The following is a 13,647-nucleotide window of genomic DNA, read 5'->3' on the forward strand; positions in this document are numbered from 1 at the left end:
TGGGAAACAGACTTGAAAAAACTTTTAATGTGGCTTCTCCCAATAATTTTATGAATAATATGGCAATATATTTCTAAGTGATAACATGCCTCAGTAGCTTAGCAACAGACAGAAGATTGTTCAAGAAGCAAACTGATCAAAGGTCTGTGTCCACCTATGGGGACAAATCCAAGGGTATGCTGGAAGGGTCACTTCTTTTCCCCATCCCGTGAAAAACTTTTATTAGTGACTTAGACAAAACTGTGTTTGTATTAGAAGACCTGGTTTATCATATTTGTCGGAGTCTCAAAATGGAAACTGAATTCTGTCCATCTGGTTGTGTCATACACAGAATATGCTCAATAAAAACCTTGGATAGTGATAAAATATATTCTGTCTTGAATTCCTTTTTTTCTTCAGGGTTCTGTAGCTATAGCTGGTGCTGTTATTCGCTGGCTAAGAGACAATCTTGGAATTATAAAGACCTCAGAAGAAATTGGTGAGTGTGTTCTAACAAAGGGTTAGAAAATCTGAAAAATTACACATTTTGGTATTTTATCTCTGCAAAGTAAATACTTGTGCTTTGCCCCAAATGTGATCCATAAATTATATGGATCCCTATTATGAGTTTGACTTATGCAAAAGACTATTTTGTGAAGATTTATAAAACAAGGAATTGACGTAATAAGTGGTGGTGGTTAATAAACTGGCAATGTAGGGCATAAAAATTACCCAAGTGTAAAATTGAACACTGGAGATTGCCAGAACCTGTAGATAGAGAAGTTGAGTTAAATTTATCTGATGAGAAAGAGCTTTAACTCTTAGAGTGAGCATTAAAACTCTGGTACCTATAATTTAAGTATTAATAGGGCTGTTTTCAGTCTATAGATAATTAGTTTGAAGTTACCTACTCACTCTTTCATCCACTTGCTTAACTTTGCCTGAAGGTGAGACAATCAGAAATACATTTCTGATTAAGGACACACTAGAGGCCACTTTTTCATCTCCTAGTCAGCAACCTTAAAAATAGTGGAAATGAGCTAAAATACCTTAAATAAACGAATCTGGTTCCTTGATTTCTTGAGCTAGGCTACATTTTAGTGGGAGGTATTTAATGTGAGAGAAACTCATTTCTGTTGATCCTAGCATTCTACTGTAGTTAGCAACATTTTGCTTTACCAATGAATTGGAAACCAAAACCCCTGTCCTAATTTTTCTGATTTCTAAAATAGGTATGCTTATTTAATAATACAATATTTGTGTGATTTTTGTTTTGTTTTGTTTTTTATGTTAGAAAAACTTGCTAAAGAAGTAGGTACTTCTTATGGCTGCTACTTCGTCCCAGCATTTTCGGGGTTATATGCACCTTATTGGGAGCCCAGCGCAAGAGGGTAAGTATTGAAAATATGGAGTGCTTTTAGGGATCTTGATTGATTTACCAAAGTCGTTAATAACTAATTAGTTTCTTATCTATTTTCAAATAATTGTAATGTGTTGAGAAAACCTTTTCTTTTTGGAGAATATAATTTCAGAAACTTTAAGCTCCAAGAAGTTATGAATCAGCTGACAATAACCCCTGCCATATCCATATTCATGTTATCTTTTATCTTCAAGATGTCTGTAAGTTGTATAGTGAAGGGACATCATCATAATGAATATTGATTCAGTTTTATGATGCCATCATCTTTTCAAATGCATCATGAATTTTTTCATACATGAATGCAGAATTGTGAAATATAAGGACTTTCTGAGTTACTTAATGATTATGTCCAATTTTCTCTTCCTGGACATTTCTGTCTACCAAATTTGACATTTTCATATTTGAGATATTTCAAATTGATTGGTTTATACCATTCTAATCTGAAAATCTTTGTGTATATTTTTAGGATAATCTGTGGACTCACTCAGTTCACCAATAAATGCCATATTGCTTTTGCTGCATTAGAAGCTGTTTGTTTCCAAACTCGAGAGGTAACATATATGGGCCTGTTTTCTTGTACTTAGTTCACTTTTGTCACTCTTAAGTTATATGTTAACACCCGAGATTTATTCAGTACTGAAAATGTAGTTAATCAAATATTAAGGCTGCCTAAATACTAATCTAAATATAAGCAGGGTTTTTCCTCTTTTTCCAGCTGTCATTACCTTCTAAGTTCCTGTTCCCTGTCAGGCACTGGGAATTTTATGGTTGTGGGGAGGCTGAGTGGCACACATTAGGCAAAGGAAACAGCACAAACATAGGCATCAAGGCAGAAAAACAGGGTGCAAAATAGAGTTGTATAGCTTAGCTGAATATCAAGGTGAATGCAGAGGTGTAGTGAGAGAAAAGATTGGCTGTGACCCAGATCAAAGAGGGCTTAGAAGACCAGAATAAGAAGTCTCAATTTATTCCATAGGCTCTTGGAAGCTCTTGAGAGTTTTTGAGTGGAGGATTGCCATTGTCAGAGATGTTACTATGAAATAGATGTATAACATTAATTGCACTGGTTTGTTTAAGATTTTGGATGCCATGAATCGAGACTGTGGAATTCCACTCAGTCATTTGCAGGTAGATGGAGGAATGACCAGCAACAAAATTCTTATGCAGCTACAAGCAGACATTCTGTATATACCAGTCGGTTAGTAAGTCTTCATTCCTTTAAACTCCTGGAGTAATGTTTCTTGTGGAAGAACTAGTTCTTTGGGCATATGTAACCACAAAGATATTGATGGAACTCTCTCTCCTCAGTGAAGCCCTCAATGCCCGAAACCACTGCACTGGGTGCTGCCATGGCAGCAGGGGCTGCAGAAGGAGTCGGCGTATGGAGTCTCGAACCCGAGGATTTGTCTGCCGTCACGATGGAGCGGTTTGAACCTCAGATTAATGCTGAGGGTACATTTAAAGAATGAAATGTTCAGTGATATACTGTGAAAACGACTTTAGTGCACGGGAGTTTTGTTTTTCTGTTTAGTTAAAAGTTAAGGAACCAAGTAAAATAGTAAATGTTGTCATTGCAGATTCAGCTACCAAGCATATTGGGCTTTACTGAATAAATGTGAATGAAAGAAATCGTTGCTTATCAAAAGAACTTCTAAAATCACTTTTTAGTGGCTGGGCGCAGTGGCTCACGCTTGTAATCCCAGCACTTTGGGAGGCCGAGGAGGGAGGATCACGAGGTCAGGAGATCGAGACCACGGTGAAACCCCGTCTCTACTAAAAATACAAAAAACTAGCCGGGCGTGGTGGCAGGCGCCTGTAGTCCCAGCTACTCGGAGAGGCTGAGGCAGGAGAATGGCGTGAACCTGGGAGGCGGAGCTTGCAGTGAGCCGAGATTGCGCCACTGCACTCCAGCCTGGGCGACAGAGCAAGACTTCGTCTCAAAAAAAAAAAAAAAATCACTTTTTAAAAACCGTTTGCTTTTACTGTTTATGGTCCTTTAGTTTAGGATAATAATACAACCACACTGTCAGGTATAGCTAGTTAGAATAGCCTTTTTTTTTTTTTTTTGAGACGGAGTCTCACTTTGTTGCCCAGGCTGGAGTGCAGTGGCGCAATCTCAGCTCACTGCAAGCTCTGCCTCCCGGGTTCACGCCATTCTCCCGCCTCAGCCTCCCGAGTAGCTGGGACTACAGGTGCCCGCCACTACGCCCGCCTAATTTTTTTTTTTGTATTTTTAGTAGAGACAGCATTTCACCACATTAGCCAGGATGGTCTCGATCTCCTGACTTTGTGATCCGCCCGCCTTGGCCTCCCAAAGTGCTGGGATTACAGGCGTGAGCCACCGTGCCCGGCCATAGCCTTTTTTAAAGTGAGAAGGAAGGTATATCAGTCACTCATCCCTAATGTCTACACCAGATCATCTTTGGGGCCAGTGGCCCAGTTTTAGGACATAATTATCTGGGTTAAGAGACACTCTGGTAACTTTTAGTCACAGCAGGACTAACCTGATGAAGGCAGCAACAGTTTAAGTAAGTGAACATTAGATATCTGATTCACTGTGCTAACTAAGCTAAGCCACAAGCTGTGATCAGCACTTTTACTAAAATGTAGTGATGTAGTTCTTAAATTTAAATAAATGTAGAAAAATAAGGTTTTATATATTAGAATTGGTTTTATAACCCTTTAGAAACCTATGCATAAAATAGCATCAGCTGGGAATGGTAATTTGTGCCTATAGTCCCAGCTACCCAGGAGGATCTCTTGGCTTGGGCGCAGGAGTTCGAGTCCAGCCTAGGCAACATAATGAGACCCCTGTCTCTAAAAAAACAAAAGAAAAAATAAAAAAGCATCAAAGTGGATTTTGAGGTATTGGGAATAAGCTTTCAAATGCATTTTTGTTTGGTTTCCTGGGAGAATATGCCAGTGTTTCTCAATTTTATTCATTCTTTTAACATATAAGAAAATGAATTATAATACTAGTAATTTTATAGTCAGATTATACCATGTACCTTGATTTAGAAATGTATTTCAACATCTGATATTCTGTCATTTTTAACTTTTGCAATACTGGATAAAATATGAAGTTCAAAAGATTTTTCTACTTTTCAAAAACAATCAACTTTATAATATGCAAATAATGTCCAGAGCAGGTATATGGCCTCTAAATGCCAATCTCACTCTTAAAGCAAGGAAGTTCTGTGCCAAGAGAGCCATCTCCATTCTTAGGAGAGCCATCTTTGCTGGTGTTGAAGGCCTTAGCCTGGGGTTGATCAGTCATGGCCTATTGTCCTCCCTCTCACCAGCCCTCACTCCTCCCCATAAGTGAATGGGCACCTAGATATAGATAGTACATTTTGCCAGCAAACAGTTGTTTATAGCCAACCACAGGCCAGAGACTGTACTGATGTGGGAATATAGAGATGAATAAGGCCTTATCTTCTTATCTTGTTTTGCCCTTCAGAAGATTAGAGTATATTGGGAGCAGTAGACAAAACCATAAAAATTCACTGTGGTAGCTGACATCCTGGGGTGTGTGTGAAGAGAGAGGGGGGATAGAAATGGGGCACTGGAAAGCTTTCTGAAGTGAGTGATTCTTGAGTCTTCTCTCCCGGGTGTTGCAGGCCTCAGGTGCTATGGAAAGTCTGGGAGGCTTGAGAGAAAGGTAGCCCCACATGGGGTTCAGCACCCTTAGAAGTGTACAGCATCAAGCTCATTTTTGTTTAGACTTTCTATTGTGGATTTCCACCTTTAAAACATCTTGCTTTAAGATGCTGGGGTTGGGGGGCATGGGGCTGTCTCAGAGGAATGCAATTCAAATCTTATGAGAAATCAGTATTTGTTAAATCCTGTGACTGAAATAAAAACGTCTCCTGCGGGGCGCGGTGGCTCACACCTGTAATCCCAGCACTTTGGGAGGCCGAGGCGGGCGGATCATGAGGTCAGGAGATCAAGACCATCCTGGCTAACACAGTGAAACCCCGCCTCTACTAGAAATACAAAAAATTAGCCGGGCATGGTGGCGGGCGCCTGTAGTCCCAGCTACCGGGGAGGCTGAGGCAGGAGAATGGCGTGAACCTGGGAGGCAGAGCTTGCAGTGAGCCGAGATGGCACCACTGCATTCCAACCTGGGTGACAGAGCGAGACTCAGTCTCAAAAAAAAAGGAAATAAAAAAGTCTCCTTCTAGTCTTCCCACATTACAGCATACCCTTTTCCTCAAACCCTTTCCCCCAAAAAGAAGAGAAAACAGATCAAATAGGATTCCCCTTTCTAATTCATTACCACTTGTTTGTGAGTGGCCCAGTCTGCATAGCAGGCAGTCTGTCTGCCAATCTCCCTTTACCCTGCTGAATTTCCCCTATCCTGTTTTTGTTTGTTTGTTTGTTTGTTTTTGGGACCGCGTCTTGCTCTGTCACCCAGGCTAGAGTGCAGTGGTGTGATCTTGGCTCACTGCAACCTCCGCCTCCCAGGCTCAAATGATCCTCCTGCTTCAGCCTCCCAGGTAGCTGGTACTACAGGCAGGGTTTTACCACATTGCTCAGGCTGGTCTCAAACTCCTGAGGTCAAGCCATCCTCCCTCCTCACCCTCCCAAAATGCTGGGATTACAGGCATGAGCCACTGCACCCAGCCTCCCTGTGTCCTGTTTCACTCCAACTTCCAAGCAAGCATGTCTTCCAGTCACTGGCAGTCATCAGCAACCATGTGCTTTCAAATCTGAGTCCTGCTAAAGCCCTACTGCAGTTTAATGTGTGCAATAATTTGTCAAGAATGTTGAGTGATCATAAGTATGGTACTTAGAACATCTCAGCAAACTACCTTTCGTATGTGTTTTTTCTACCTTCTAATTCTAGAAAGTGAAATTCGTTATTCTACATGGAAGAAAGCTGTGATGAAGTCAATGGGTTGGGTTACAACTCAGTCTCCAGAAAGTGGTAAAAATGTTTTTGTTTATTATTGCCACATTTTCTTAGTATGTTAAATATTTAAGTATCTAGGCATTTACACATAGCCAGGCTGCTGTGAAGAAAAGCATTATCATATGTCCAGAGAGTCTAACATTTTGAAAACACTTTTAAGTTCTAAACACAAAATGTAAATTATCAGGTTGATATACATACTTTAACTTTATCCTGCCATATCTTTCCTTATTAGTTTATTCTTGGTGCTTCAATTGACAACTTAGTCTTCCAAGAGTAAAATTATTTCTAGTTTCTTCTTAATGAAAAAAAAATCAACTAGAGTCTTCATTTTTTTCCCCTCTCCTCTTACTTTACCTTTTTGGGGGGCTGTCTTTATGACCTGAAGCAACTGAAAGCTATATTGATTTCAGAATATATTCTGCTACTTCCTAGGCTGATTCCAAGTACATAATGGGAATTCCTTTGGAATCAGAGAAAGAAATATACCAAACATAGTAAATTCAAACTCTTATAAATAGATTGGGAAGTGCTCTTAGCAGAAAAAATAGTGGACTATTCTACCTTTCAGTCACTTAGGAAGGTCAAGAGCTCAAGTAAACCATTTAGATTTAAACAGCCTTAAGATGCATAGTATTATAATTTTTTGCTAAATGCAAGATGTGGAGCATAATGAATGGAACAATGGCAAATAATTTATTGAAGCATATACTTTTTTTTTTTTGAGACAGAGTCTCGCTCTGTCACCCAGGCTAGAGTGCAGTGGCATGATCTTGGCCCACTGCAACCTCCGCCTCCTGGGTTTAAATGATTTTCTTGCCTCAGCCTCCCAAGTAGCTGGGATTACAGGCACCCACCACCATGCCCAGCTAATTTTTTTGTATTTTTAGGAGAGACGGGGTTTCACCATGTTGGCCAGGCTGGTCTGGAACTCCTGACCTCAAGTGATCCGCCTGCCTTGGCTTCCCAAAGTGCCAGGGTTACAGGTGTGAGCCACTGCACCTGGCTTGAGCATATACTTTAATGGGGAAGAGTTGACAAATGAAATAATACCTGCCTTCCAACCCCGAAGTTAATGTATCTGTTTTTTAGGAGAAGCTTCCAGAACTATCTACTGCCACAGATAACTGTGGTCTGTATTTTCAGTCCCGGATGTTCCTATTTGAACCTTTTGTTTTTCTCCTAAATAAGCTTAATATCTTTTGTTGTGAGACTCAGCTTCCTTTTCCAAGATGGTGGCAAAGTTTTTCTTGCTAAGACTGTAATTTTGAGAGACCCTTTACAACTAAACTTCTCAATCATAAGTACTTTTCTAGCACAGTGCTAGTTGCTATGTGAGATATAACAGACGTAAGCCTTGACTTCTTTTCTAGTTGCCCTTAATTATTGCTTATAAGAAGGTGAGTTACATGATTTCTTTAACTAGCTGGATGTTTTAAAATGGCACTTTAAATGGCATGTTTAAAATGGCATTTTGTTTTGTTTTTTGTTTTTTGAGATGGAGTCTCACTCTGCTGCCCAGGCTGGAGTGCACTGGTGGGATCTGTGCTCACTGCAACCTCTGCCCTCCGAGTTCAAGCGAGTCTCCTGCCTCAGCCTCCTGAGTAGCTGGGATTACAGGTGCCTGCCACCGTGCCCGGCTAATTTTTTGTATTTTTAGTAGAGACGGGGTTTCACCATGTTGGCCAGGCTGGTCTTGAACTCCTGACCTCATGATCCACCCGCCCCGGCCTCCCAAAGTGCTGGGATTACAGACGTGAGCCACTGCGCCCGGCCTTAAAATGGCATTTTAGTCCTCCTGTCTCCCTGCCTCCAACCCCATGCCTTACACACAGATACACAGTTCTCACTAGCAGTTGAGGATGTAATTTTAACTGCAAAATTCCCACAAAATCAACTGATCATTTTTTCCTTGTTTGTGTACTTTACTATCAATGAATTTAAAATACTAAGAAAAAGTTGATAAACAAAAAAATGATATGATTGCTCCAATTTCTGCTATCAGCCTTAATGATAAAAGTAATTTGATCTTTTGAGAGTTATATTTTAAAGAACTTTGTTTTTATTTCAGTTAGGCTGCAGTGGATTTAAGCCAGTTTGATTTTTTTTTTTTTTTGAGATGGAGTGTCGCTCTTGTTGCCCAAGCTGGAGTGCAATGGCACGATCTCTGCTTACCGCAACCTCCACCTCCTGGGTTCAAGCAATTCTCTTGCCTCAGCCTCCCGAGTAGCTGGGATTACAGGCATGCGCCACCACGCCCGGCTAATTTTGTATTTTTAGTAGAGATGGGGTTTCTCCATGTTGGTCAGGCTGGTCTTGAACTCCCAACCTCAGGTGATCCGCCCACCTCGGCCTCCCAAAGTGCTGGGATTACAGGCGTGAGCCACTGCGCCTGGCCTGAAAATGTTTTTTGAATAGATTTATGAAAAACACTCTAATAGTTAATATTTTGAGGTTCTCTAAGCTGTATAATAAACTTGGAATAGTAATAAAATGCTAGTTGTATTCCTTTAAGCAATCTAAGCTATATAACTATATAAGTTATATGATAATAGCAATATAGATAGAATCCTATTTTAATAAACTTGAGAGGATATTATAATTGCTACCTGTATCTTAACCTATGGGAAGAATATGAGGCTTGCTTAAGTTTCAAAGCAATTTGCCAATTTTGAAGCAATCATAATTATTTTCTTGTTTGTGACTATATTTGAATGCTTTGTAAACAATTTTTAACATACTTTTCATACGTGTTTAAAATGTATTGTCAGGTGCATTTTGTTACGCACCAAATTCTATTAAAAAAATAAAACTGAACTAATATTTTAGCAAAAATAGGGTTTTAAATTCATCTTAGGACACTAATATAACTCTTCTCTCATAGCCAAAAGAGAACTATAATTTGAACTTGGGTGGAATTAAATAGATCATTTAGTATATTTGGGGGAAGAATCAAGAAAGCTAAAATTAACAGCCTCCCAAAAAGTTATCCATAGGCTGTCTCTGGCTTTGCCAGTGGAAGGCTAATGTTAGTCTATATGTATTATGTTCTTGGCTGTGTGGCATGCTATCTGTATTGTTTGTTAACTGTCATAAGCCTTCAATATTGATTATATTTTTGATTTGAAGTAATAACTCTTTGCTAGCTTTTATGGATATACTATTTTTATAGCTTATTTTGTTTTGCTATCTTGTGATTCTTAACACAAATATTGTAATTATGTGTCTCTCTTTTGGTTTGCTTGACTGGAATTCTCTTCTGCTTGGATGACCACAGGTGACCCTAGTATCTTCTGTAGTCTGCCCTTGGGCTTTTTTATAGTGAGTAGCATGGTAATGTTAATCGGAGCAAGGTACATCTCAGGTTAGTTACTCTTTAAATTAGACAACTCTATTAGTTAGCTTTAATGTTTTCGTGTATAACTTAGCAGAAATTTTTCAGTGTTTTTCATTCTTTCTGTGTCTAGGAAGCTGGAAAATCAATTAAAGGTCTAATTAGTTAGACCAGTTAATCTTTGGGGGCAGTTAGAAGTAAGAACTGTGACTCTGCTTAACCTTTTTAAATTTTTAATGTGATGACTTCTTTAAGAGGGACTACATTCTGCTGTCAGCTGCAGCAATAAGCAAAAGTGAAAATACTAATATTTAAATGAAAGGACTTTCATACTGACTGCTGAAAGTTAAAGTATACTTTTGACCTTAATTAAATTGCCTTTCAAATGTATATAAATTATTTTTCATACTCCTGAAAATTTGCTAACCAAGTCTTAACTTTTCAATTCTGGCAAGAGTTTCAGCCAGAGCATGTCCGCAGAGTTCCTGTAAAACCCTAAAGCCAGGGAAGATTTATAGTCACTTTGATTTTAGTTAAAATTTTGTGAACTGAAGTTTTAAAAATGATTCCTTAAATAAAGGGGTTGAAATGAAAACAGAATTATTTTTCCACATTAATTTATACTGAATAATCTTTTTTTAATAAAAGTAAAATGGCTCAGCATGTTATGAAATATATTGCATAATCTTATTAATTTATAATAGCCATTTTTGGAAGCTGCTCTTGATGATAGCTCAATTTTTCTTAAAATTACTGCTTAAATGGAAATGATGCTTCTTATTCTGTATGTTCCCATGAAAGTGAAACTTTAAAAAAAAAACTTCACAATTAGGGAAAGAGTTAAATTCTCTCTCTTAATTAATAAGATAATGACCTGAGCTTAAGATGTAAAATTTAAACTTCAGTGATATGAGAGGGAACATCTGTTTGTCAAGATCTGACAAATATTTATTTAGCTTGTCATTATCAGTTTAGTGCTATACATAAATGTAGAATGAAAATTATTTACAGAAAATTATTTGCAGAACATTAGATTATCTTTTAATGAGAAAATTTGGGTTACTTGCATGAGAATTTAAAACTAGATTATGTTACTTTTTTCCATATTCTGAATATTCAAGCATATTCAGAATAAATTTGTTCAAATTGTCTCCTTCTGTACTAACAATACCTTAATTTGGTATCAGTAACAGAAGAAAAAACTGTGGAATGCTATAGTAAATGCTGTGTTTCCAAAAACACAACCACTAGTCCAAATAAAGTTTTTCTTTGAATTACCTTATAAAAGGCCTCTGTATACATAAATCTATATGGAATCTGTTCTTTCTGCTTCTCAGGAATGTTTGGTGGAAGACTAAACATTCCCATGAGAACTGTAATTTAAATCTATAAAGAAACACACATTGTTTTAGAAAAAGTTCTGTTACTTTTCATTATCCTGAGTATTTTGGGCTGCATAACAATGGTCTGGAAAAGTAAAGAAACATTGCAGCTGGAAGTTTTGATTTTTGTTTGTTTGTTTGTTTCCCCCTTGGTATCATGACAGCATGAAAAGGCCTTGTTTCTATGAAAATTGAGACATGTTGCATCTCTCTAAGCTAAAAGATGGGCTACGTGTCTAGATTCTTAGACTTCTAAGATGCATGTGGTCACTATATTTAGGTTCTCTCTTTGGTGACATACACTGCAATTTGAGAGGGCTGGAAATTGTTTGCCTTGGTAAACAATTAGCAACAGTGGCAATATTTGTTAATTTTGGAATTGGCCCTGTTTGTTGCATTTTAATTTTGAGGCATAATTTAGAAATCATATGGACTTTCTAGCTTAGTAAATGATTGAATCATCTTCATTGCTTTAACTCCTGAATTGTATGCATGTATTATTGACATATATGGTTTTTGTTCCCCATTTCAGGTATTCCATAAAACCTACCCACTCATGGATTCCCAAGATGTGAGCTTTTTACATAATGAAAGAACCCAGCAATTCTGTCTCTTAATGCAATGACACTATTCATAGACTTTGATTTTATTTATAAGCCACTTGCTGCATGACCCTCCAAGTAGACCTGTGGCTTAAAATAAAGAAAATGCAGCAAAAAGAATGCTATAGAAATATTTGGTGATTTTTTTTTTAAACATCTACAGTTAAGGTTGGGCCAGCTACCTTTGGGGCTGACCCCCTCCATTGCCATAACATCCTGCTCCATTCCCTCTAAGATGTAGGAAGAATTCGGATCCTCACCATTGGAATCTTCCATCAAATATACTCAAACACTATTGGACCAGGATTTGAGTCTCTGCATGACATATACTTGATTGAAAGGTTATTACTAACCTGTTAAAAATCAGCAGCTCTTTGCTTTTAACAGACACCCTAAAAGTCTTCTTTTCTACATAGTTGAAGATGGCAACATCTTCACTGAATGTTTGAATAGAAACCTCTACTAAATTATTAAAATAGACATTTAGTGTTCTTACAGCTTGGATATTTTTCCGAAAAGTTATTTGCCAAAACTGAAATCCTTCAGATGTTTTCCATGGTCCCACTAATTATAATGACTTTCTGTCTGGATCTTATAGGAAAGGATACTTTCTTTTTTCTTCCATCTTTCCTTTTTATATTTTTTACTTTGTATGTATAACATACATGCCTATATATTTTATACACTGAGGGTAGCCCATTTATAAATTAAGAGCACATTATATTCAGAAGGTTCTAACAGGGCTGGTCTTAAGTGAACCACTGTGTATATAAATATGTTGGAAAACAGCTGTATACATTTTTGGGCAACGGTTATGCATAATATTTACCAGGAGAATTTTTTTCTTAAAGAGCCAACATTTAAAATTTATGTTTTATGGCAATAAAAGAAAATATACTTTTTGTGACTTCAACTATATTTCTTATCCCTTACATTTTTATTTAATTGTCTTAGCTTAAAAAAAGAAGAAACTGTGGAATACTACAGTAAATATCATTTTCAAACACAAGCAATAATTCAAATAGTTATTTTTCTTTTGAATTAATTTTAGACATGTTTTGGATCCTATTAAGGGGATAAGAGGATGTCAAAAAAGTTAAATACCTAAGTAGAAAAAAATATAGAAATAAAGCCAAGAATCTCTTTCAGTTCAAATGTTATCAATTGTTAATAAGAAATTGCTATCTGGGATGACAGAATTATCTCTGCTTAGTATCTTATTATAACTGAAAAAAAGGTTTATCATTACAAATGCCTTCCAATGAAATCAAGAATTTCTCAAAATATTTAATGTCACATATTATAAGAAGTTACCTAATCCAGCTTCTTAACATCAATTTTTTAAAATATCTTAAAATTACTTTGTTTTGTAGTAAACAGTGAAGAAAAGATTGCCTCCTAATTATTTTTTTCAAGAGTGCTGAATGGAAAAACATTTATATCTTACTATAAAAGGTTCTGTTTTGTTTGGAATTAATGATAGCTTTATTTACTGTTCTGATTGTGCTGTTTCTAAATTATTGAATCTGCTAGGTTTTATTGATGCAGCCACCACTTAAGTGACATAAATATTATAGAAAGTTACTGTGAAATGATCACTTTGTGGCAGGGGTACTTTTAAACATGAATGTTTCTACAAAAGTAGGTTGAGTTCATTGTAAATAATTGTGAAAGCCACTGTTCAAATAATTTTAAGATTACATTAATTTTTCTATGAATTGCAAGATTTATAAATGTTTGAAATTGTACACGTTGATATTTAATGACAAATTTACTTAAAATAAATTGACCCCTTGTTCTTACTTGCATTTCTCATTTACAGACTAGAACTTAGTTGAAAGTTAAATTAAGAAAGATGTTTCAGAGGCCGGGCACAGTGGCTCACGCCTGTAATCCCAGCACTTTGGGAGGCCGAGGTGGGCGGATCACCTGAGGTCAGGAGTTCGGGACTAGCCTAACCGACATGGAGAAACCCTATCTGTACTAAAAAAAAAAAAAGATGTTTCAGGAAATGT

General features: G+C 37.2%; 1 protein-coding gene across 9 annotated transcripts in view; it reads left to right on the forward strand.

Moving 5' to 3' along the window:
- GK (glycerol kinase) overlaps positions 1–13,434 on the forward strand; it is a 77,622-nt gene extending 64,188 nt beyond the window's left edge. For 6 of the 9 annotated variants that reach the window (XM_055267666.2, XM_055267665.2, XM_063635330.1 and 3 more), the window contains 8 exons: positions 400–478; positions 1,274–1,370; positions 1,866–1,950; positions 2,477–2,597; positions 2,708–2,851; positions 6,249–6,329; positions 9,592–9,678; positions 11,563–13,434. In XM_055267666.2, coding sequence (XP_055123641.1) covers positions 400–478; positions 1,274–1,370; positions 1,866–1,950; positions 2,477–2,597; positions 2,708–2,851; positions 6,249–6,329; positions 9,592–9,678; positions 11,563–11,573 — 705 coding nt within the window. In that variant the 3' untranslated portion in view covers positions 11,574–13,434. The remainder of the gene's footprint in view (positions 1–399; positions 479–1,273; positions 1,371–1,865; positions 1,951–2,476; positions 2,598–2,707; positions 2,852–6,248; positions 6,330–9,591; positions 9,679–11,562) is intronic. The other 3 variants (XM_055267671.2, XM_055267668.2, XM_055267670.2) reach the window with 1 other exon arrangement.
- The last annotated feature ends 213 nt before the right edge of the window (positions 13,435–13,647 follow it).

This window comes from Symphalangus syndactylus, chromosome X (assembly GCF_028878055.3).
Source record: "Symphalangus syndactylus isolate Jambi chromosome X, NHGRI_mSymSyn1-v2.1_pri, whole genome shotgun sequence".
NCBI classification, from domain to species: domain Eukaryota; kingdom Metazoa; phylum Chordata; class Mammalia; order Primates; family Hylobatidae; genus Symphalangus; species Symphalangus syndactylus.